The sequence below is a fragment of the Dermatophagoides pteronyssinus genome, unplaced genomic scaffold, assembly GCF_027571235.1.
Source record: "Dermatophagoides pteronyssinus isolate colony J.1.1.1.1 unplaced genomic scaffold, Derpt_VIB-CSIC_2022.12 sq0032, whole genome shotgun sequence".
NCBI lineage: Eukaryota > Metazoa > Arthropoda > Arachnida > Sarcoptiformes > Pyroglyphidae > Dermatophagoides > Dermatophagoides pteronyssinus.
The window spans coordinates 281,343-307,791 of record NW_027461556.1 but is presented as its reverse complement, the minus strand read 5'-3'; the positions used below and the strand labels follow the sequence as shown (position 1 = coordinate 307,791).

General features: G+C 29.4%; 3 protein-coding genes and 2 long non-coding RNA genes across 7 annotated transcripts; 2 read left to right on the top strand and 3 right to left on the bottom strand.

The window, feature by feature from the left end:
• Window positions 1-585: 585 nt before the first annotated feature.
• On the bottom strand, window positions 586-2,236 carry LOC142645962 (uncharacterized). Its single transcript, XR_012846980.1, has 2 exons — window positions 1,952-2,236; window positions 586-1,881 (listed from the first exon to the last, which is right to left on the bottom strand). It is a non-coding gene; the product is annotated as an uncharacterized LOC142645962 (long non-coding RNA).
• Window positions 1,317-14,567, top strand: LOC113799645 (tachykinin-like peptides receptor 86C). 2 transcript variants are annotated; one of them, XM_075823626.1, is made up of 7 exons: window positions 1,317-1,498; window positions 2,579-3,153; window positions 8,757-9,574; window positions 13,481-13,687; window positions 13,787-13,959; window positions 14,040-14,214; window positions 14,274-14,567. In XM_075823626.1, exons 3-7 carry the CDS (start codon window positions 8,808-8,810, stop codon window positions 14,461-14,463), a joined length of 1,512 nt encoding a protein of 503 aa, XP_075679741.1. In that variant the 5' UTR covers window positions 1,317-1,498; window positions 2,579-3,153; window positions 8,757-8,807; the 3' UTR covers window positions 14,464-14,567. The 2 variants fall into 2 exon arrangements, with proteins under 2 accessions (XP_075679741.1, XP_075679742.1); XM_075823627.1 differs by lacking the exons at window positions 1,317-1,498; window positions 2,579-3,153 and adding an exon at window positions 3,927-4,449.
• Window positions 10,303-13,521, bottom strand: LOC142645961 (uncharacterized). 2 transcript variants are annotated; one of them, XR_012846978.1, is made up of 3 exons: window positions 13,182-13,521; window positions 12,801-13,131; window positions 10,303-11,082 (listed from the first exon to the last, which is right to left on the bottom strand). It is a non-coding gene; the product is annotated as an uncharacterized LOC142645961 (long non-coding RNA). The 2 variants fall into 2 exon arrangements; XR_012846979.1 differs by having other exon boundaries at window positions 10,303-11,075.
• Window positions 14,568-15,076: 509 nt separating the features above from the next.
• Window positions 15,077-20,638, bottom strand: LOC113799426 (uncharacterized). Its single transcript, XM_027350048.2, has 7 exons — window positions 19,082-20,638; window positions 16,978-18,286; window positions 16,818-16,921; window positions 15,907-16,743; window positions 15,658-15,793; window positions 15,449-15,537; window positions 15,077-15,370 (listed from the first exon to the last, which is right to left on the bottom strand). The coding sequence occupies exons 1-7, from the start codon at window positions 19,239-19,241 to the stop codon at window positions 15,327-15,329; spliced, it is 2,679 nt and encodes an 892-aa protein (XP_027205849.2). The 5' UTR covers window positions 19,242-20,638; the 3' UTR covers window positions 15,077-15,326.
• A 2,425-nt stretch (window positions 20,639-23,063) lies between these two features.
• Window positions 23,064-25,609, top strand: LOC113799647 (uncharacterized). The gene is made up of 2 exons (XM_075823633.1): window positions 23,064-23,628; window positions 23,768-25,609. Exon 2 carries the CDS (start codon window positions 24,638-24,640, stop codon window positions 25,121-25,123), a length of 486 nt encoding a protein of 161 aa, XP_075679748.1. The 5' UTR covers window positions 23,064-23,628; window positions 23,768-24,637; the 3' UTR covers window positions 25,124-25,609.
• Window positions 25,610-26,449: the final 840 nt, after the last annotated feature.

The window sequence follows — 26,449 nt, the reverse complement described above, 5'->3', positions numbered from 1 at the left end:
AATGTCAACAACAGAATTCACATTTGAAAAATGTAGCGTTTTTTTCAAATTTAATTTATTTAAATTTGAAAAACAAAAACAAATGTGGCTATATATAGCGAAAGAAAGGTGAAACATGATATTCCAATTTAAAAACAAACGAAATTGGCCGATCCAAACAAACAAACATAGGTTATTTATCAATTTTGATAAAAGCCTAAAGCGATTTTGACCACAAAAACAAATCAATCGATAATCAATGATGATTATCATAATTCAAATATTGAACATCATAGCCAACATCATTTAAAACCTAAAAATAGAAACGATAGAAAAAGAAAATCAAGAAAATGTCAAATGAATTACAATCACCACACCAACACCATCATCAACATTGTTATCAATAATCGATCGATCGACCCCTAATCAAAATTGAGCAAGACCCATCTGAATATATCAACAACAACAACATTAGAATTGAATGATTCTAAAAGTAGACATTTTCAAACAAACAAACAAACAAGAATTATTCTTCTTCTTCTTTGAAAATCAAATTCATTCATGGATTGTTGTTGTTGTTGTTGCTATTATTATTCAATAGTGAAAAAAAGAAAAAGAAAATGAAATTTAATCCTAGATTCGACAATCGATTGTCTTCATTGATGTGTGTGTGTGTGTGCATGCATCATCAATCGGCTTCGATGCTTATGGTTTTTTTTTGTTTTTTTTGTTTGTTGTCGTTTGAAAATTTATTCGATGTGTGTGTGTGTGTGTGTTTACAAAATAAAACAATAAATATATAGATAGAGATAGATAGATAACAAAAAAAAAACGCTACAATTTTCATCGCTGACGTAAACACACATCAAAGAAAGAATTTCACTTTGTTATCTTCACTATTTTTTTTTTCATTTCATTTCATTTCAATATCAACAAACACACTATGAACGATAGTAATCATCTCAAAAGATTCAGCAAAGTTTTTTCTTTTCTTCAGAAAATATTTTTTTTCCATTACGAAAAAAATATTTGGAATTACTTTACTTTTCATCTTCTTCGGTATCTTCTTTACTGTAGTTTTTTATTTATTTTTTTTTTTTCGTTTCGTTCCGGGGTAAACAATTTTCACATTGCAGTAATGATAATGATGTTTTGACATAGCTTTTCATTTTGTTTTTGTTTTTTTTCGGTTGTTATTTGAACGTTTTTTTTCTTTCTTTCATTTGAAATGTAATTCTTTGTCAAATCTTCTTCATCATCATCAAAATTCATCATCATGATCACCATATTAACATATTTTGGTTGTCTTTCATTTCTATCAAAAAAAAAAATTTCATGTTTTTTTTCATTTAAACATTTGTCACACTCTTGGATTCTTGATAAGATTTTTTTTCATATTATTTCTTTCCAGGTAAAAAGATCCACCATGTAATATCAACAATCAACCCAACCCAGAAACAAACAGCGAGAGAGAGAGAGAAAGAAACGACATAATTTAAGACCAACGAACCGGAGATGGGTAATCATTTTCCTAATTTGCATGGTTTTCTTTCTTTTTTTTTTGCTATGTTTTTGTTTTTGGCTTCAAGACGAAAAGATAAATGAAATGAATGAAATATGAGTTAGTCAATGATGATGATGATGATGACAGCAATTATACATTAATAATGATGACGATGATTCTAAAAAAAGGTAAAGAATTTCAATTCTCAAACTGCTCTAATATGTAATTGGACACTTTTTTTTAAGGAGAATTTTCAAATGAAAAAAAAAGAAGAATATTATATGGTGGAAACAAAAATGATCGATGAATTTTTTTTTTTTTTTTTTGATTGGATGATTGCAGAACCAGATGTTTGTTTGTTTGTTTGTTTTTTTTTCGTTGAAAAACAAAAAGATTCTCTACAAAAATAAATAAATAAATATTGAAAGAGATTAGAATTAGAGATGATAACAAGTATGGGAAAATTACATTATGTTGATTCAATTCGATAAGGAATTGAAATGATAAATTCAAAAAAAAAACGGAGAATCATCATCAGCATGATGGAAACAAAAAAAAACGATTTCTTCACATCAATTTCATCATCTATGTTGACTTGGGTACACTGTTAAAAACCGCCTGAGGTTATATCCCCATATTTTTTTCGAATGGGGTTATAACTCCCAGTACAGAAACTCGATAAACGAAAAACGATAATAATAAGAGAAAAACGATAATAATAAAACTTTTTTTTGATGATAAGAATTGCGCGCAAGACTATACGCATGCGCACCACTATCTGACACAGGAAACTACTACCAAACAAAAATGACGAATTGAAAGAATTTTTCGTTTTCTTTCTTCACTTAATATACAGTGGTACCTCGGTTAACGAACACCTCGGTTAACGAAATTTTCGGTTAACGATTTCGGTCAGGAGACCGTTAACGACGATTTTTTTCGGTTAACGATGATTAAAAAACAAGTATTGCATTGTATTTCGGTTAACGAACATTTTGGTTAACGACGGTTTTTCAGGAACCGATCATCGTCGTTAACCGAGGTACCACTGTATATCAAAATCATTGAATAAATTGAATATTGGTTTTTTTTCAGTTTTAGTTTGGCTATGATATGGATAACATCATTGACAACAAGCGTCAACAACAAGCGTCAACAACATTATTATCGACAATAAGCAAATTTCTGTTTTGAATCCCAAAAAAAAAAAAAAAAAAAAAACTTCAACAACATTCATATCATCATTACCACCGCACCCACCATCATCAAATCATCACCACTAATCACCGAAATATAAACATAATTAGCCATAATCATTTGATTTTTTTTTTTTTTTTTTGAAGCCAAACTTATTTCATATGCGTATTTCCCCCTTGTTTTTGTTTGAAATTTTTTCTCTTTGCGAAAACGTTATTTTCTTCAATTTAAGTGTTTTGTTTTCTGGTCTTTTTTTTCTTCTTCAACAAGAACAATGACCATCAATATTTCAATGATTCCTAAAGTGTTTATCATTGTTGAAATTCTTGATAATCATAATCATCATCAAAAGTGAATTTTTCTGAAGAAACAATTGAACAATTTTGACAAGTTTTTCATTTTTCTTTGGAAATTGTCTGTTGAAGAAGAAACGAGAAAACGAAGAAAGAATTATGCAACGATAACAACAACGGGTATGTTATTGAAGAAAAAGAAAAAAAATTTAATTTAAAAATTTTTGTCCACTTTTGTCCACTCAACAAGGAAAAAATCTTTTTCAATTTTCAAAATTTGGCCAATGGCCATTGGCCATTGAAAAAAAAAAATTATTGAAGCAAAAATTGCCATAAGGCTTATAGTAAAAGCCATTTTTCTCATTCCATGATTAATATATCACCAATCTAGATAGACAGATAGATGGACAGATTGTTAACAAAAAGTTATTGAAAACTACATAAACCATAGATAAGGAGTAAAAGAGACCAGAAACAAATTGAATGATCCAAAACAAATTGATAGATTGGTTGATGATGAACACACGAACATTCTGAAAAAAACGAAACATTTTTGCGTGTGTGTTATACACACCGAAAATTATTGTGTAACAAAAATTCTCCTTCCCCACCACCAACACACTGTATCTTCAAACAAATTCAAAAATCATCAATGCGATTTTTTGTGTTACAACCCAAAAAAAAAGACAATATAATTTATTAACAACCAGAAAAAAAAACCAGAGAAAAAACATGGCCACTTTGTTTTTTTGATTAGATATTCTTTATTGAAAAAAGAAAAAAACGAAGAGAAAATGAGAATTGAATACAACAACAACAACCAAAACAACAACCAAAAAAACACGAATTGCAATTATTAATATCATTATTATTATTACGATTATTATTATCATTTCAACAACAACAATAATTTTTGTCATCAATTCTCAGTATTATTATAACAACAAAAAAAATACAACAACAAAAAAATTTGATTGAAATAAACGTGAATGAATCTAAATGGAATTACATAATGAAAAAACTCTATAGGGCTTCAATGAAAAATTGAAATTGAAAGGAAATGAAATCTTTTTGCGTGTTTTTTTTTCATTTCAGCCAGCCAACCAACCAGCCATTCATCAAACAAAGAAAATTATTCCCATATCGAAATCAGAAAGAGAAGAGAAAAAAAAACGTCAAAAATGAAAATGAACAACAACAACAACAAGCTAATCACTTGAGGCTTCATTTGAAAAAACAAAAACATCATCATCATTAGCGATAGATAGGATAGGATAAAAATGATCTACAAAGAAGAATTTGTTTCTGATCAACAATCAACCAACCAACCAGCCTGAATAAAAGAGAATTTAGTGTGGGGAAAAAAACAACAACAACACCGAGATTATATAATAATTTAAGCCTTGATAAACAAACGAAAACAGTAGCAATGAAAAAAAAGAAAAATAACAAGCCTACTCTAAACCAAACAGAAATGTACGAAAAAAACGAAAAAAACATTGTTATTAAGCAATGAAAAAAACGATAAAAATAAAAAAAAATCTCATCAAAAGCTTCAGGATATTGATGATGATTATCATTGAAAAAAAAGATGAGAAAAAAAAATCATTCAGCAGCAATCAATTCAATGATTTTTTTGGTGCCGACAAAAATAATGAATTTTTTTCTCAATTGATAAAGACGTAGTGTTTGTGTTTTTTGTGTGTGGGTGGGTGCGGAGAGACTTTTGTTGAGAGATGTTTGTTTGTTTTGAATGGAATTGAATTAATTTTTCCTCATTTTAATTTTGCAAATTTCACCAAAAAAATTCATTATTTATATGTGAGAAAAAAATTTTTTTTCTCGATGATTTTCGCTTACTGCATTTCGCGCTTTTGCTTTTACTGAATCGTTTTTAGCATCTTTTTTAGTTTCTCTATAATTTTTCCCCATTGGCCAAATGAATAATTTTTCTTTTTCGTCTTCGTCTTTTTTCCTGTTTTTTTCGCTCGTTTTTGTTGATTTAATTTGAATCGACATTTACCCACATTCGACAAATGAAAAATTTTTTTTTTACAATGAAAAAAATGAACAAAAACCCAGCAATGATGATGATGAAAATATTCAACATGACAGGCTGACGAAGAAATTCAAATGAAATGAAAATGTTATGTAATGAAATGGAAATGATGATAATGATGATTTTTAAAGCGAAAAAACTTTTTTTTTTTATTATATGAGGGATACAGTGTGTTTTGATAATTTGATATCGAAATCGATTTTGGTTTGGTTTGGTTTGGTTTGGTTTAAATGAAAAAACTCAATTGAAACATACAATGATATGATTGATCGTGGACACCCAAACCAACAACAACAACAAAGAAGCAAAGCAGCAAGCGGCGATTCTTCGTTCGTTCGTTTCATATCAAGTCAATCAAAATGATAATAATTTACAGCAGAATAATACCCGAAATTGATTCAAGAAGAAATCTATTATGTAATATCTGTGTGTGTGTGTGATATTCATCTAATGACGTTATGTTTAACAGAGAAAACAAAAAAAAAAAGTGAAGGAAAAAAAAAATATTGATTAAAATGAAAATGAAAATCAACATGAATGACAGTGAGAGAGAGAGAGAGAGAGAGAGAGAGAAACGCAAGGCCATCATCCTAATTGATTTGTTTTTTTTGGTAGATAGATATTCTTGATGTGATGATACAAATGAAATCATCATCATCATTAAAAATATATATAGAAAGAGATGATGATGATGATGATGAAAATGATGATTTTGAAAATGATATAAATAATAATAATGTGTGTGTGTGTGTTTTTGCGTGTGTTTTGTTGTTGTTGTTGTGTGTTATTGCAGGTAAACAACATGAAATCAACCAAGCTAATTATTTTAAATGATTAGTTTTGGTTTGTTTGGTTTGTTTGCTTTATTATGATGAACAACAACATAATCATCATCATTGTCGATATCGATTATTACACAACGAGGTAAATTCTCTCTCTCTCTATCTTCATCCAAAAATGATGAAATAAATGAATGAATGAAAATTTCAATTAATAAAATGAAACAAACAAAAAAAAAGGTACATTAATCGATGACAATAGCAGAAAAAAAATGAAAAGTTCACAGAAAAAAAAATTTCCAATTTGAAATTGGCTAACGCCAAATGACAAACGAACGAACGAATGACAAAATAAAAAAACGAAACGACAAAAAAGAAAAATCATAGAATTTCATTTCATTTCATTTCATTTAGAAAATTTTCTGCTTTTTATATTAATTTGAAATAAATTTGTTTGAAACAGTAAATGAAACGAATGGAACGAGAAAAAAATCAAAATGAAAACAACAACGATGATATGATTGGGGAGAGAGAAAAGAAACTGATGACAATTATATTAACTTTGATGATTCGTTATTTGGCTTGTTGTTTTTTTCTGAACTTTTTTTGACGTGTTCTGTTCTGTTGTTGTTAGTCCAGTTGACATTTTTTGTTTGACATGTTTGTTTGAAACTATACTGTGAACACTTTGCTCACTCTCAAATCAATTCTGTCATTGTTTTTGTTTTTGTCCAAATCAAAATCAATGATGAAGATGACGCTTGTAGAATATTTTTTCCCTAAATAAAAAAACAAAACAAACTTAATTGACAAGTAAATCGATGTGATGATATGAACCAAAAGCGGAGAGAAGTTGAGAAAAACTTCGTGTACACTTATCATCATCATCATTTCATTCACACTTTATCATTTTGGGAATTTCAAACCAAACAGAAAAAAAACCGGACAAACAAAAAACAAAGCAAGAATTAATCTTCGAACCAAAAAAGAGACAAGAAAATATGTTTCTGCATTAACACTACGGCTGCTGCTGTTTGGTTCAAAGTCCTAAAACTTTTTTTTTCTGAAAGATCCAAAAGATAAATGAAAAAAGAATACCCATAAACAAAAAACAAAAAACAAAAACCGATCGATCGATTTCCGAAAGGAAACAAGTGCATATATAGATAGAGAGAGATAGTGGAAGAAAACCTTGAACGAAAAACTAAACAAAACAAACACACATTATCAGAATAACCATATTGTTGTTGTCTTTTTTTTTGTAATCAAAAGCAAACTGAATATATTGAATTGGTTATATTTTGATCAATTAGATTAATTAGAATTACAAAAATTGATAAATAATTTACCATCACAGCACATATGATAATGATCTGTATGATAATGTGTCGTTGTTGGTCCCATTATCATAGATAATAATAATTGAAAAAAAGAACGAAAGAAAAATGGATGGATGGATGGATGCTTAAATAAATACAGTTTATGGGTTGTGTACGATGATGATGATGATGGATTTTCCATTTCATTCAACGAAAACAAAACAAAAAAAAACGAGAGAAGAAAATTACCATGTTTGGCCAGGACAGTTACACGAAAACGGAGAGAAAGAAAATGGGAAAAAAGAAAAAAATTGATAGTAGTTTTTTCTGATAATGAAAAAAAAACAAAAAACATTCCAATAAACATTGAGAGAGAATATTCCTCCTCTCTATAGCTGAACAATGACACACATATTTTTCGTTTTTGTTTTTTTCAGTAAATAGAATATTCCATGATCCTGATTAATTGCATTTTTTCGTCGTTTTGTCGTTTTTTTTTGTTTTGTTTGTTTGTTTGTTTCTGTATCGAAATGTAAACATTACACAACATCACAGCATAGAAAACCAGAGAGAACACATCCAACAGAATTTGTTTTATTTTTTGGCAAAACTAAACTGACTGATTGACCGTATTTGTTTGTATTTGTTTGTATTGTTTGCCATTCACTTTCACTCACTCACTCACTCACTGTATGTGTTCCAATTGGAACCATTTTCATCATTGAATTCTTACCAAAAAAAAAAAAAAGTCTGATTTTTATTTTCAATTTTTTCTTTTGGTCTATGGCGAATGTTGGCAAACAATAATCATATTTTCCAAAAATAATCAAACAAACAATCGAAAAAAAATTGGAATATTTTAAAATATTGATTGATTTTTGCATATGAATTGACGTCAAGATTGAATAATTGATGATGAAAGAATTTTTGGTGAAAAATTAAAAACATTCTTTTTTCAAATCATTTTGTTTGTAAATTATTATTTCAGCCAACCCCTTTATTGGCCAAAAAGTGTTAATTGTATGGCCAAAAGTTTATTTAACACGTTTGGCATCGATGATTTTTTTTTTTTGCATATGAATAGAATCTATTTAAGAAAGCCAAAAACTTTTCCAAAGAAGAAAATTTTCAAAACCAAAATAATAATAATAGAATTCTTTTGTTGTTTTCTCTTTCTCTCTCTCTTTTCAACCCTTTCTATCATCATCATCGATCAAAAATCTGATTTTTACAAAATAAACAAACAATTCATCATGATAATCAACCAAAGGCTAGTTCTGGATTGAAAATGCAAAAAAAATTTTTGACGAGAATTTTTCATTTTTCCATCAAATATTAATGTAATAAGGCAAAAGTTTCGTAATCCATCATAAATACCAAGGGAAATTCAATCAACTCTTTCTTCTTTTTTTTCTGTTTGTTTCAGTTGATCTAACCCGAAATGATAATGTCAAACAAAACAAAAAATGAGAAAAAAAATGAGAAAAGATTAAATTTTCCTACGCTAATTTGAATAATCAGCAAGGAAAACAAACAAACTTTAAAAAATTCATTAAAAAAAAGTTAAAAAATCAAAGATTTTCAATCTAAAAATATTTTGTTTTGTTTACTTTTACTTTTATCTAGCAAAAAAAACAAACATAAAGTAAAAGTTTGCTAATCTGATACCTTGTTTGGATGCTGAAACGAAACGAAAACAACACAACAACAGCCGAAAACATTATGTTTTTAATAAAGAAAAATTTTAAATTTCTAATCATATCAATAATGATGACTACAATTATAACAATATTGGTTATTATGATTATAATGGCCATTTGTGGTCAAGCTTATTCACAACAACAACAACAACAACATCATCATAATCATCGACAACAACAACAACAACTACAAGCATCAGATCAACAACAGCACAGCATAACGGTAAAAAACAATAGTGATTATCATCCACAGAATGAATCATTATCATCATTATTATGGCCATTATCAATGACAAATAGTTTATCAACTGAATCGATTATGTTGATTAATAATGAAACAACATCAATATTGTTGTTGGATAAATTATCATCAACAAAAACAACGAAAGCAAAATCATCAACAACAACCGAACGTCAAAATAATGAAGAATATTTTTCCTATAATGTACAAATAATATGGTCATTAATATTTGGTATAATGATAACCATTGGTTTATTAGCAAATTTATTAGTAATGGCAACTATTGGTGGACATAAATCATTACATACAGTAACAAATTGTTTCTTACTTAATCTTACCGTTTCGGATTTAGTTACATTATTATTTAATGCAATATTTAATTTTGTTTTTATGATTACCGGAAATTGGCCATTTGGTAATCGTTATTGTATTGTAAATAATTTTATTACAAATTTAACTATTGCAATATCAGTATTTACAATTATGTTTACAAGTAAAGAAAGGTTTGTTTGTTTGTAATTATTTAATTTATAAACTTTATTAGTTTTTGCTTGTTAAAAACTTATTAATTTAAATCAAAAATTAATAAATAACAGCCCATTCAATCAGTCAGTCAGGTTTTCTCCCACTTTTAATTATCATTTTTTTTTTTTTGTTTATTAACCCTTAACACTCCGAACGCCTTTTGGATGTTAGCTATATTCTACTCGAAGATTCTTAGTCTACCTATCGAAACGTGTATTTTCCGACAAAAAATTTTTTTTGACTTTTTGCATTGAAATGTCCCCTCTCAGGGGACATCGGAGTGGTAAAGGTTAATAAAAACGGATTATTTTGAATGAAAAAAAAGGAAAATCCAGCTCATTTGGGAAACGATGATATTTTCCCATTTTCTTCGAAGATGTGATCACATAATATCAATGTATTTTGATGATCTTTAAAGAGAGCAGGAGAGAGAGAGAGAGAGAGAGAGAGAGAGAGAGAGAGAGAGAGAGAGAGAGAAAATAAACGATTTTATTGAAAAATTTCGTTGTGCTGCTACCTGCTGGTAGTCTGCCGTTTAGGCACAGCATACTGATTAGTCCATAAAGACATTAAAAAAAATAAAATCAATGATACAAAAAAGAAAAAAAAAACAAAAATAAAAAACAAAAGAACAAAAGAAATTAATTTAAAAAAAAAATTAAGTTAAAAAAAAAAAAAAAAAAAAAAAGAAATTAAATTAAATCGTCAATTCGAAGCGTAGATGTGGTGATGTATCATTTTTATTGAGTCAATCACAACCGATTCGGCCATGCCAACCAGGTGGCTTTCGTCGATGCCAAATCTGCTGAAAAATGATACAACTTGGGTCGAGATGGTACCCCTTGCTCCGAACCAAAGTCCATAAATCTCTATATTATCAATTGGATATTGTTGGAAGCTTCTTTTTAGATCGTCCGAGCATCCGGAGTAGATTGCTTCCTTCTCGGCCTGGACGATCCGACCGACGTCCTCATTGGACTCGAAACGTATAGTCGGATCGATTATATATGTTGATCCTGATCTTGGATCATGTGCTAGGATATCCACCCGCCTATTCGAGCCGACATTATCGGTACATGTTACCTCTATGTGACAGGTGATATTTTTTTCTCTAAGCACATCCACCAATTTATTTTTGATCTTGTCGTGTCGTTGGATCCGTCTGAGTTCACCAAACGGACAAGCACCCAATACATGCGATGGTGTTTCTCTCTCTCTACCGCATCTGCGGCAGAGGATGGATGCTTGTCCGCTTGATGAACCAGGAACTCCATTCAGATTGGCATAATTTACGTTCAGCTTAAGAGCAGCTGTCCATTCGGACGCCGATAAAATGCTCTTTTTGTATAAAGCCGAATTCGAACGAGGCTGGTTGCTGAAGTGTTTAACCCCGATACCTTGATAGTCTAATGCAGCCCAGTTATTGAAAGCTTTTTCACGTAATTGGGCGCGTAGTTGTTTTGAAGAATTGCCATCGACCTGTAAGCTTGGAGAGAGAGAGAGAGAGAGAGAGAGAGAGAGAGAGAGAGAGAGAGAGAGAGAGAGAGAGAGAGAGAGAGAAGATCACCAAGAATAAGAAAAATGATTATACGAAAGTTTGAATTCGAATAATAATAAAAAAGAAAAAACTTTTGATTACAGTTTCTTTCATTCAAGAATGAAATAAAATATAAATAAATAAAAGGTAGAGAAAGAGAGAGAAGAGAAACTGATAAAAAATTCATTTATAATGGAATAGAATGGAGAAAGATTAAAGAATTTTCTTTTTTTTCGGTTGTGTTTCTCTTATCGTTTGATGATGATGACATGGTGGTTTAAATAACGAATAGCAAGCGATCATCAACAACAACATTTTTGCATGATTCAATCAAACAAAACAAACCCGAAAATCCGGATACCGACAACAACACACACCATAATACATTCTATTCTATATTGTAAAAATGATGTGTTCGTGCTTTCTTCTGGTTGTTGGTTGGTTGAAAAAAATAAAACGATAATAAAACGTGACCATTATTTTGGCTCCAGGATAGTGTATTGAATGTAATATGTATTATGTGCGTTCGTGTGAAAATGAAACAACAACAATAACAACAAAAAATCTTTTTTTCAGAATACATCCAGAAGGTGTGTGTGTGTGAGTGTGTACATCATGTTTATCTATCTGAATTTATGTTTTATGTAAATATATGAAAAGAATGGGAAAAAAATGGCGAAAGAAAAATAATAATAATAAATTTTCAATCTTGGCTTTCACTTTCTCTTTTTTTTTGATAAAGTTAACGGTAAATATAAAAATGAGCCAAGATGAATAGTGAGGATTATCCTTTTTTTGTTGAAAAAATATATTAGCTATTTTTGAAACATTTTTTTCTTTTGATAGAGTTAGTCAGAGTTTTTAATGTCTTTTTTTTCGTCATCAACAGCAGCAGAAAGAAAGCATCTAAATCAGGAATCCTGGCTGATTCAAAAAAAAATTCATTGTTTTTTCCTCTCTCTCACACACTCACATGCACACAGTTCATCAATCTAATAATCAAATGATGATTTTTCCTGTGAAAAAAAACTACTAATTGAACACACACACACACCAACCACCAAACCACAAAGCAATAATGAAATCTCATGTCAAACATCATCATCAAGTAATAATAAACTTTCAAAAAACCAGAAAACCAGAAAAAAAAATCGAAAATTGATTCAATAACCACCACTATTCGATTATTGCTTGATTTATTTTTGTGATTTTCGATCTTTTCGTTTGATTCTTTTTGATTTCTTGATTTTCTCGATCTATACATTCTATGTATTAGATTAGATTTCTTTTTTTTTTGATTTGTTGGATCGATTTCAGTGTAATAATTTTTTCTTCCTGTTTTTGGTTCTACTCTTGATCGAATCAAAATAGAAAAATAAAGGCTGCAAATCGAGATCAACCGAAAAAAAATCGGTTATGGTTTGAAATGATCATCAATCATCATGCTCAAATGATTATTATTATTATTATTATGAATGAATGAATGAGTTGCCCCAAATGATTGCTGAGTGGTTAACAAAACAACAACAACAACAACAAAAAAAGTTGTTGAAAATAACAAATTTTGACATGTTAACCCGAATATGATTCGGAAATGATTATTATTATTATTGATTAGCGATTTAGTAAGGAAATAAGATGGTTCATTTCTTGAATGTGATGCTTACATTATTTTGTGTGGGGGAGTGGAGTGTTGTTGAATAACATTGATGTTTTTGTTGTTGCAAGGATAAATTCAGATTGATTTTTTCGAAGACAAAATGATCCGAATCAAATTGTTGTTGTTGTTGATGGTGGGGGTGGTGGTGTGATGCAAATTGAATTGGTTGAAGGAAAAAAAAACAGAAACGATTCACCATTACTTGTTGGTTGGTTGGTTGGTTTATCAGACCATGTTTTGTCAGCAACATTATTATGTTTCGAATGCATTGATTGATGATGATTTTAGGGAAACACCGAACCGAACCAAAAACATTTTTTTTTTGGTCCGATAAACATCTAGGGATTATTATTATTTTTGTTTTTTTTTTGGTAAAATCCAAACTTACCCTCCCTACAAAACAACGAAAAACATACGATCCAGGCTCTTTATCCTTGTTGTTGTTGTTGTTGTTTTTGTTTTCGACCAAGTTAAGATCATCATCATCATCATCATCATTAACAAATTGATAGATTCTTTTACTATTAATAGATGTATAAATTCATTGATAATTGATTATCTGTTATTATTGTTATTGATTAATTTGATGAATAAATATTCGTTTGTTCGTCTATATTCCCAAATTCCCATATAAATAAACCAAAAATTGATCATCATCGTTCGATTTTGTTCGTTCGTTTGAAATAGATATAATGCAATAGTACATCCACTTGAAAAACGTATGACACAACATCGTGCATTAGTACATATACTGATAATATGGATAGCTAGCGCCATCTTTGCCATTCCAGCATTAATATTTTCTCGAACATTACGTGATACATCAATACAACGAACTGTTTGTTTGATTGTTTGGCCGGATGGTTATCCCGGGAAATCTCGTTTAGATTTTTTGTAAGTAAAAAATTTTTTTTTATTGTAATTCAAGGTACATTTAATAATAATAATAATAATAATGATAATGTTTTTCTTTTTTTGGTTTATAAATTTTAGTTATAATCTTTTATTTTTGGTACTAACATATTTACTGCCATTAATGACAATGGCTATTGCTTATACATTAATGGCTCGTGTATTATGGGGTAGTAAACAAATTGGTGAAACAACACAAGCACAAGCTAGTCTTGTACGTTCAAAACAAAAAGTTGTACGAATGTTAATTTGTGGTAAGTTTGTTTTTTTTGATGGTGAAAAATTTATCAAACATCTTTTCGTTTTATGTTTTGTTTATTGTTGTTTTTTTTAGTTGTAATTGTATTTGCTGTTTGTTGGTTACCATATCATGTATATTTTTTAACAACATATCAATGGCCTGAATTAACAACATGGCCTGGTATACAACATATATTCTTAGCTATTTATTGGTTAGCAATGTTTAATTCGGTACTTAATCCAATAATATTATTATTAATGAACAAAAGGTTAGTGAACGGATAAATTTTCTAAGATTTATTCATATTTGGATTTTTTTATTATTAAGATTTCGACGTTATTCAACAAAATTTCTTAATTTTTGGCCACTTAATCGAGCTTTTAATGCTGAAACAACATCAACACAAACAACAACGGCTGTTGCTGCGGCTGCCGCAGCTGCTGCTGGTACTGCCGGTACTGGTGCTAATACACAACAACAATCTACCAATATCAACAATAATGGTATTGCTGTGTGAATGGTCAACGATCTACAAATATGGTTTTAGTTAAATCACATAGTCCAAATTTTAATCGTATTTCAAGTGAATTATTTATAAATGGTGATATTAATTATAAAAATGATCAACATTTGGCCAACACAACAACAACAACAACGACGATGACAAAAAAATTATTACCTCAAAATAGTATTAAAATATCAAAACAAACATCATCATCAACAACAATGCCTATTGACGATGAAAATATTAACAAAAATACTTTTTTATCCGCATTAGTTGTACCTGATTAACGACAATATGAATTAATTGATTAGGAAGAGGTGATTGATCTGGATTCGAACATGAAAAACGATTCTTGAACAAAAAAAAAAATGTAAAATACAAAAATTCATCATTACTGCGATTACTTTGTTTGTAAAATTATTATTATTGATCTGATCTATCTATTTTTGTAATTTTCAATTGAAAAAAAAAATTCAAATTTTTATTTATTTATTTTGTTGATGCTGTTGTTGTTGTTCAATTACGATATTCTTTATTTTTTTTACATATTTTTTTCCTGTAAACACTTGACTACAAAAATTTGTCAAATTTTTTTAAAAAAAGACCAAAGGATTTTTTCTCATTAAAATTCCATCATTGAAAATTGATTTTTTTTGTTTGATTTTGCCAAATTGATTTCGCCAAATTGATGAATTTCTCGTGATGAATTTTTCATTTTCAAAAAAAAATTGAAATTTCAAATCGATGATTTGATCGCCATCTGACGAACAGAAAACTAAACAATTTCAAATTGATTTATTTTTTATAGGTTTTTTTTCTGGTTTCTGGTTTTCCCATTGTTCTCGATACATGAAAGAAAGAAATTCTCATGTCTTTTAACATTTAAACATTTCGCATAATAATTTTTCAATTGTCGTGTCTGTATATCAATGAAAAAAAAACAACAATAATAATTTTGTCATCATAATTTCAGATTATTAATATCATTAATACTTACTACCAATAGCTTTTTTAAAATAAATTGATGCTATCTTTTCAGCCGGAATAATTTTCAATGATAATAATAGTAAAAGTAATTTACCAAATCTACAGTCAGTCAGTCATCGTATCATATACACGAATCGATTAAAATTATAATGTACATCATTTGATTTGATTTTGATTTTGATCGGATCAAAATTTTCATCTGATCTGATTTGAACTTACCTAATCGGATTGGTGGTGGTGGTGTCCGGATTTTGATTCTTCATTTGTTGTTGTTGTTGCTGTTGTTGTAATAGCATTGATTGTAATTGATCCTGCATCTGTTCAATTTTTGTTACATCCTTTAAACCTCGTGCTTCTATCATGATGATCATCATGTTTTTTTCCCGATGATAATGATGATCGGTCGATTTAATTTGAAAAAGGAAAATGGAATAGTTCAAATTCTGGAAAAATGAAAAAAAAACTAACCTGGTTTAAATAAAGCCAATGCTTTTAAACAGGAAAATTCTGTCGATGTTATTGCCATTGAACGAAATCTTTCAAACATATCATTTAGGACACGAATTTCTGGTAAATAATCATTACCATTTGGTATATTTTGTGATAAAAATATTGAACATTTATCTAATGGTAAACTCCATTGTATAGCATTCAAGATGAATATTTCGGTCCATGATTCTTCCAATAAAACAATTTGATCACGAAAACCAAGACTAGCAAATGATGGTAAATTTTTTATCCATTTTACACCGGTAAATAAAAGACCGGCAGATATTTCATAAAATGAATCTGGATTTAATAAAATGAACGATGATGAAGACATCGACGAAGAAGATGATGATGGTGTTAATAGATCGGAAAGACCTAAATATTGACTAGAATCGGATGAATTCATTAAATATGAACCAAAATTTGAACGAAAATTTGTTGAATCTGCCAACGATTCCGGTTTGTTTGAATCATTATTATTTTTCAATGAACCACTATTTCGACTTTCTTTATTATTATGATGATAAACAGTAGAACATTTATTCTGATGATGACCATTTTGATGATTTTTTGATCCTCTCAGCGTTGTTGATGATGTTCGTTTTTCATTTATCGATCGCCATCCATGATCTTGATGATGATAATCATGATGACGATGTTTACCCTGACCACCACCAGTACAATTACTTAAACCAAATACTGCAGCTACTGTTGCTGCAACACCTTCACGTAATAATCTTTCGGAATTTGAATCTGTTAGTAAAACTTCAGGTCTTATTGTAGCCGTATTTCGTGGTTGTCTTTCATTTTGTACAGCTATCATTTAGTAAAATGTGTGTAAATGAACCTGTAAAGAATTTGACAGAAAAGAAAAAAACTTTCAAACTTACCATCTTTATTCATGCCCATTGAAATACATTTTTTTAATCGACAAGCTTGACATTGATTTCGATGTTGTTTATCAATGATACAATTACCGGTACCAGCTTGACATCTTGATCATTTGATTTGTTAGCTAAAATATTTTCAATCAAAATTATCAAAACTTACCGATAAATAAGTTTACGTCGAACACTGCGTTTAAAAAAACCGGAACAACCATTACATGCTAATATACCATAATGTTTACCACTGCTTAGATCACCACAAACAACACATAAAAGATTTGATGGATTTGTTGGTTTTGATTGTTTGCCATTACCATTATTATTACTACTTCCATCATTTGCATTATCGTTATTTGAAGATTTTGTAGCCGATGAAGAACCGATTGGCTCACCAGGAGATTCACCAGCAGCCGCAGCAGATGATTTCGATAATGTTGGTTGATGATAATGATTCTGTTGTTGTGATGCTGATTGTTTGATTGATTCAACATGATTCGTACGATGCATCATATGATTATTATTGTTGTTTTCCGAAATCGATGGATTTAAAGTCGTTGTTTCTGTCAAATTTGTTTGTATTTGTGAATTATGACCACTGTTGATCGACGATGATGATGGTGATGATGTTATCGATGTTATTGGTGTTGAAAATGTTAAATTCAATGGATTTAATTGACCAACAGCAGCCATTGAATGTAATAGGCTATTTTGCATATAACTAGTAACCAATGAAGCTGCTGCTATTGATGATGATGATACATTGTTCGGTTTAAATAGTGGACTAGTTGTTGTTGTTGTTGTTGAAAATTGTGAAGGTTGATGACCATTTGTTAAAAATGTATTTGTCAATGGATTAGCCGAATTTCCAAATGCAGCAACAGCAGCAGCATTTCTAGCTGCTAATAATTGTTGTTGATATGAGAAAAAAAGATCGGTTGCCATTGCTGATGTTGTTGTTGTTGTTGTTGTTCCAAGATTACCACCGGTCATCATCATATCTTGACCACCACCATTGATTGATGGTGGTATGATAAAATCAAAATTAACACCCGAATTAATACCAGTCGTTGATGCTGATGATGATGTAGAAATAATAGGATTCAAAGGATTTAAATCAAATGTTGATGGTTTTTTTGATTCTTTAACAAATTGTTTATTACTATGATGATGATGATGACGATTAGAATAAGAATTTCTGAACGAATCTGTTTCAATGTTCATCATCGATGACGTTGTTGTTGTTGTTGGTTTCAATGATGATGATGATGATGATAATGATGGAATCGGTGGTGATAAATTACTAATTGAATCAAATGATGAACCGGTAATTAATGGTGAACTTGTACAGATATTTGTTTCATCATTAATACTGTCGATACTGCTGCTATTGCTTCGATTATATTCATCATTTACATCATTTTCATTCATTTCTTCTTGATCATCATCATCATCACAAGAATCGGTTTGTTGACCTGTATTTTGAATCAATTTCAATTTCAATTTTTAATTAAAAAAAAATAGATTTTAAACTTGGAACCAATAAAAAAACAAAACAAAACTTTTCAAAAAAAACTCATTTTCTGTAATTACTTTTACTTTTTGTTATTAACTAATTTTGTAATGGCTCACTATGGATCTCTTCTTGAAAATAAAAATTTGGAAAATGTTTTGGGAAACAGAAAAAAAACTTTTCAAATTTCTCATGATAAAAATTTTGAGCGAGCAAGCAATTTCATGACATGAAATTCTAAAAGAAAAAGACAAACGCGTGTCGATGTCATCATAATTTTATGATTATGATGATGATGATTTTGATGGAATTACTACAATGACAAAGAATGGCGAAAACAAAAAATTATCATTATCAACGACAAATACAATTTTTGGATGTAAAAATCTGTTCTGGGTCATAAGGCGAATGGCAAAAACGTTGCACGAAACAATCCAAATCAATTTCAATGCATTATGTTCATTTTTTTTCATTCTAAAAAATATATAATCCGATTGGCTATATTCATTTTCGGACTATAAGCCGATTTGTTATTCATTCATTCATTTTTTTTTTTGATTGTTTGAAAAACCAAGCTTAGAACCAGAAAAAAATGAGCCATCACAAAATTTGACAATATTGGAGGAGAAAAAAAACCGATTTTCATTTGAGCAAGCAAGCAAGCAATTTGTTTAATTGATTCACATCAAACAGAAAATTGATTCATCATCATCATCAACATCAACATTGATTTCACAAATACAAAATCAAAACTTACCTTCATCCATATGATGATCATCATTATTGTTCCATTCGGATGTTGCCATTGTTTTTGTTGTTGTTGTTGTTGTTGTCGATATTAATTTGTCCATTGAATCTTGATCATCATCTTGATGATCATGATGGTCAACTTGAATATCATTATCATCATCGGCCATAATTGTTGATGATAAAATAATGGTTGGTCACTGAAGAATAACAGGAGTCAAAAAAAAAAAAAAATGTCAAACAACGATGATTTCATCTAGCCAAATGAATTCTGGAAACCAAAAAAATTCTGGCCAAAAGAATCTTCTCTTCATTTCGGGTATTTTTGAACAAAAAAAAAAAAAAAAACATTAAGGAAGGAAGCAAAATAAAAAAATCAAATCAAAGTTGTTGTTGGCCATCGAATGTTTTTCGAATCGAATGTTTTTCCAAAAAGAACCTCCCACAATACATTATATGTGAATAGTGCCAAGTTATAAAGAGTCAAGATTCGTGATTTTGGCTTCCAACATTGACAATTGCCTTTTTCCTTTTTTCTTTTTCCTTTATTTTCTTTTCATGGTTTTTTTTCTCCTGACCAATCCTATAGGTTTTGATTGTTTAGGTTTGAATTGTGTGTGTGCCATCAAAAAATTTTGTTGTGCCAACCCACCAAGGCTTGTCTGTAATAGCCAGCATCAAACAGCTCTCTGTTCATTGTTCACATTTCATGTTCGAAACGAAGAAAAACAAATGAAATGAAATGAAAAAAAATTGTCCCATAAAATCAAAGAAGGAAGCATCAAAAACACCAAGCTTGGGCAATGATAAAATTCACCATTTCAGTTTTATTCATTTTTCAATTTTGCCTCCTCCTACTCGATTCTCGGTTTGTTGTTGTTTTGAGAAAAAAAAATGTCCGCGCATCAAATATTATCATCAAAGCATCATCCAGAGAAAAATTCATTCATTCACCATTAATGTTTTCTTTTTTCATTCGAAAAGAATTCACTGATTCACTGATTCCACACACTTTGATTTCATGGATTAACCCATTTTATCTCATTTCATTTCATTCAATGTCAGCAATTAAATTTGAAATTTTAAAAGTCAATTTTTATTTTTGTCAATTTGAAAAACAACAACAACAAGCCAGACAAAAAAAAGGGCATATATGACATGTGGTCACATCAAATATTTAAATAGCCTGGGCATTTTAAATCAATCTGGATTCTTGAATCACTGATTTTATTATCATCATCATCATCACAGATGGGTGACATGCACATTATTATTATCAAATGATGACACCTGTCCTCTTTTTCTCGGCTAAATCATCATTGTCTGCACCAGAACAAAACATGTGTACAGTGATACCAAACAAACAAACAAAGAAGAAAAATCCTGTTAATTGATGTCACAACCAAAAAACAACTGATAAATGATCAAATTTGAATAACAATATCCCCGAAATGAAATTATTTTCGAATGTTTGTGTCCAGAAAAAAAAACAAAAAACAATTTTCCTGGTATTAGATTAATGAATTTATATAGAAAAGATGAATGGATAGATAGAAAACACTGGCAAAAAAAAAAAAAAAAAGAAGAGGACACCATTTCGAACGAATAATGATTCAGTTTTTTCGGCTATTTTTATTTTTGGCAGTCACAAAATGCACAATAGCCGTTTTTTTGTTTTTGATCAAAAATTGTGTAGCAAACATCCCAAAGTGACATTATAAAATTCTTTATTCTCGATTTCGATTTTGCGGATCGTTCAAAAAGTAATTTCAGTTCCTATAGAGAGACACACACATTGGTTAAAGAAGAAGAAGAAAAAGAAAAAACTAATCCTTAGGATTTATTCTCAATGATGATGATGATGATGCTTTTTTTTTGTTGGAAACATTGCCGTAAATGTCAAGCACCTGAGACCAGCCAATTCATTCATTCAGTCAAAAAAAAGAAGAGAACCAGTACCAGATGAACCAAATGGCATTTCACTTCGAAACATTTTACTATATGATCATCATTCGACAACAACAACAGTGAACAAAAAAGAAAGCCTGTGTTTCTCTTGTTTTCTGAATTGTCATGTAAATGAACTTCAACTTTGAATGGCCAAAGAAAAAAAAACCAAAACCAAAGCCAAACCAACAAAAAAACTTTTATCAAAATAGATTCATTTATCATATCCATCCATATCCATTTTGAAGGTGTTTTTTTGTTGTTGTTGTTGTTGTTGTCAATTCAATTATCTTGTCTCTGTTCGTTCGTTCGTTCGTTGTATTCACAGTAAAAAAAAATGATCAATTCTACACATCAATTGAATGATAATGATTTGATTGAATTTCATTTAATTTAATCACGGGGTTTTTGTTTTCCTTGAAAACATTGGAAGAATCTGATCAAAAAAAAAATTTCAAAATCAAAACATTTGAGCAGTCGTAAATCGAATGTTTTAAATTTCGAACGTTTTTTTTTTTTGGTTCTTATTTCGAACGTTTTTTTTTGGTGAGTGACAAAACTATTATCGGTTTGTTGGGTTGCACGTAAATATCGTAATGAGCATCAATTTAATCTTGATTTGACGATATGATTTGTATTATTTATTGTCACCAGAAAGAATACTCAAAGAATTTTCAAACACACAAATTAGGTAAATGGTGACACGCGTATTCCATTCAAGTCAATTCAATTTGTTAATGTGATGTGTATCAAACCCAAGTGTCAAACAAACAAACAGAAAAGAAAAAAAATACAACTTTGATTGACGTGAATGTGACCCGTACGTGTGTGGCCTTATTTTTTATTGAATAAAAAGCCAAATCTAATAATCACGCCTATCCTATGACGATGATAATAATAATAATGTTGATGTCATTATCGATGTTGATCCAAAAACATTGACACACGTTTAAATTGTTACAAGCAAACAAACAGACAGAAAGAAAAAGAATATTATTGATCCATTGCCCATAATGATTGTTTGAAATATCATAATGGACGTTGTTCTGTTGTGATGTGTTGTGATGTTGATTCAGACAAACAATAAAATAAAATAAAATACTGATTTAATAAAATACCCCCACATTTGATGATGAAAAGAAAAGAAAAGAAACATCACTTCTTTCACTTTATAATGATGGTGATTTTAATGCATATTTTTTGATTATAACATGATCAATTTGGGTGAAAATAGTATAGAATGGTTGGATGGATGGATGGAATGAATGGAATGAATGACCGAATCGTGCTTTCTCGTTCGTTTTTTTGTTTTGGATGAAAATTTTTGTCCACAACGACCGAACGAAAAGAAATAATAACAATAATAATGTGAATAAAACAGTGTTGATGACAAGTCATTAAAAATGACTATAACAATTGAATTTCATTCATCTTGGAACCCTGACTGTGTGTGTGATGAATCTAACAGAATTTTTTCTTTTTCGTTTTCTTTTTCGTTGTTGTTGTTGCAAATGCAATGAAACATAACTAACCATGAATGAACAACAACAACAACAACAATAACAACGAATAATAATAATAGATAAATAAATGAATGACAGATGCATCTTCGATTTAATAATAACAACAACGATAACAAGTCATTAAATCTAATTACATCAAAATTTTTTTTTTTTTCTTTTTGCTTGTTTTTTTTGCTTGTTTTTGTTTGTGAATCCAATCCATTTCGAATGTTTAAAAGTGTTTAATTTTAATTCCGTAAGGTGGCGTTGGTTGTCAATCATGTTTTATTTTCAAAAAAAATGAAAGGTTTTAATTAACGAAAAGGTCATTGGCAATCATCATTGGATTCAAATTGGCCCATTCAACAACTAATTCAAGTTGACCATCATATAGCCTTGTTTGTTGTTTTTGTATCTACGTTTTTCGATCTAGCAAGCAATATTTGTAAATTATTTTTTGACGCGCAGGTCGTCATCACAAACACTGAATTTAATCATTTCATTTCATTAAAATGAATGATTTTCTTCTCCCGTGTGTGTCTTTTGCCCGTTATTATTGTCACACCCAAACTAAAAACAACAATCCGTTCCATTTTTTTAATGAAAAAAGAAAACCGATCCAAATCCGAATGCGAAATTCGAAAAAAAAACAAATAATGGTCGTTTGAAGACAAAACAACAAACATTGATATTGATCGTATAGTTGGCCATCATCATTTGGTGGTGGTAGTAGTGGTCCACCATGAATATGAATATCCATGGCGCCTATGGCATTGCTGTTGTGGTTGTTCCAGTTTTTTTTTGTTCTGTCGAATTTTATTATTTTTTTCGTATGACCGTTTTGTGATTGAAATAAATCTTTTATACTTTTTGCTTATGGTTTTTCTAATTTCTTCTTTCAAAAGGACATCAAACCATTAGCATTATCCATAAATCCATTGGATTATTGAAATCAAATTTTCAATTGATTTTAATCGCCATTATCATCATCAACGAAGAAGAAGAAGAAATCATCTCAAACCAGATATCATTACCCTTATCGTGTGATTGGTTTTTTTTCATATCCATGACCCATTCACCCAAATTTATCCAGTTCGAATGATAAAAGGTAATCTTCTCTCCCTTAGCATCCATTTTTAATTCATTCAATGGATGATATTTTCTTTTCTTTTTCGAATGATAAAAAACTATGATGATGATGATTAGATTTGCATGAATTATATCAATCATTTTGTATATACATTAAGGTCTACTTAAAGCTGTTGAAAGAAAAAGAAATCAATGGTGGTGGTGGTGGTCGAAATTGGTTTCAACAACAAGCAAACAAAATTGCGCCAACATCGATTATTAACGTCATTAATATTTAATTGTGTGTTAGTGATCAACAACAACAACAACAATATCGGACAACGATTTTCAACGATTTGAAGAAAAAATCAAAATCAAACACACAAGAGCCAACTATCGTTTTCGTTTCTTCACAAAGTATATTTCGCAATCAAAATATTCGAGGCGTTCTCTCACATTCATTCTCCTAAAAAAAACGATAAACAACAAATTTTTGATAATCATTTAAAGAGTCGAGACGAATATTAAGACGACGATGTTAATAATGGTAATTTTTGTATGTTCAACATCGGACATTATTTAAATCAACATTGATTATTGCCGCTGCCGTTGAATGCCATTGATGCCGTTACTTCGTTGTTTTTTTACTGTTGTTGAGCTCACTTGTTGTTGGCTTGTTGTTGAAGTAATTCATTCTTCATTACGAAGATTCATGCTGTTTAAAAAAATGAAAATGTTTGCATTGTAGCATCCATATTAATTTGTCTACTTTCACGACAATCAAAGTCCTGATATTTGTTTTTTTTGTGTGTGCGTTTTGTCTACCACTGTCTGGTGTGTTTCTGTGTTTCCTTTCTCCTCTCATTAGCCACTATTATTTTCACTAAAAATTTTTCTTGGTGACTTTCAAACAAGGTGGTCGTCACGAATCAGCACCGTTGAATTTAACGAATTTTTTTTTTTTGGCCCCCAAAAATACTAAACCAAAATTTGTGCCATTATCATTATCAATCATCTATCATTTCCCTAACATTTTCTACCTAAAAAAAATGAATTCAATTCGACAATTTCATTGGTTCCTAATTGTAACCATATTTTTGGTTACAATAATAACATTATTATCTGATAATACTGTTAATGCAATACAATGTTGGCAATGTAATTCAATGACTGATAAATTCTGTGAAGATGTACCTACCGATGTTAATAATTTACATGATTGTTATAAAAAAATGTATCGTGAATGTATTGATGAAAATGATAAATTAAATTATACATTTTGTCGTAAACAAGTACAAACAATTGATGAAGAAACACGTATTATACGTTCATGTGGTTTTATACGTTCACCGGTTGATTGTTATTGGACAAAAAGTCCACCAACAAGTACATTAGTTTGTCAATGTGATGGTGATGGTTGTAATCATGCCTTTACTGCTATTAATAATGGCGGATATTCATTATTCATATTACCATGCATATTTGCTATGGTTAGATTCTTCTTTGTACCGAATTTATTTCATATCATTCATTGATGAAAACTAACCGAAACTAAAAAAAATGGAATACAATCAATCAAGTCACAATTCATTCATTTCATTCATAAACGCCTTAGCATTTTGATCTTTGTTTTGTTTTTGTTTTTATCATGTTTTTTGCTTATGAAAAAATTTTTGTGTGCCTATTTTGTCTCTCGATACTATCTACCTAATATATTCAAATCAATCAATCACTGAATGAATCACTTTCACTCAATCAATCACTAGCCTTTGAAAAAATTCATATCTTTTGTTATTCAACCCGAAAAAAAACTTAGACTTTTAAACACACATTTATATTTACATTTTTTTGGTCATCTTTATTCGCCATATTATATATCGAAATTTTACAATTTTTATTAGCTTATTACAAATAGATTATTATTATTGTTGTTACAAAAAAATTTCTTTTTGTTTTGTTTATTATACATTGCATCTATAGAAAAATTATTATAAAAAATAAAAAATTAAAAATTCATAAAATCTTAATGTTTCATTCGATAAATCAATAATGGCTGTTTAAACATTATTGGATGTTTCGGTTAAAATCGTTCTACGATTTGATTCGATTAATGGTAATTCAATGGTTGGTTTGTTTTGAATTATTGTTGTTGCATTTTGTATCCAAATCAATGTTATCATTATAAAATTTCTATATGATTTTGAACCTAAACGTAATGTTTGTTCATTTAATTGATAATTTGATTGTTGTTTCAGTATTATTCGACGCCAACAATTACAAATTGTTAATAAAAAATGATGATTAAGATAAAATATTGTTATTATAATCATTATTAATAACCATATCCATATGAATAACATTATCTGTTCCAGTAATGAATTTATTGGCATTAAACAATTTATAAACATTATTTTTTCACTAAAATGTTTATAATCATAATATCGATATTGACATAATGTTGATTTTGGAAATGGATCAAAATTATATTGACATTCGATATCGTTTCGATTGGATGGATATATTTTCATTACGACAATCAAGGGGAGAAAAATAAAATTCCCTTTTGTTAATGATTGTAATATCCAAATCAATAAACAAATCAAACTGACATTCATTATTCGAACAAACCACAAAACAATGATTAACAAACAACTATTCATTGATTTTTTCATTGTCATTTGTATTTGTTGATTTATTTGTTCCCCAAAATCATCAATGTTAACATGATTTTTAAAAGTCAACATGAATGCATTATATGCAAAACATTTCCACAATTGATTCGGTAATTGTAATAATAATGCAAATATAGCCAATATAAAACCAAAATATTTATATTGTGGTAATTCCGGGTTATCATCGAT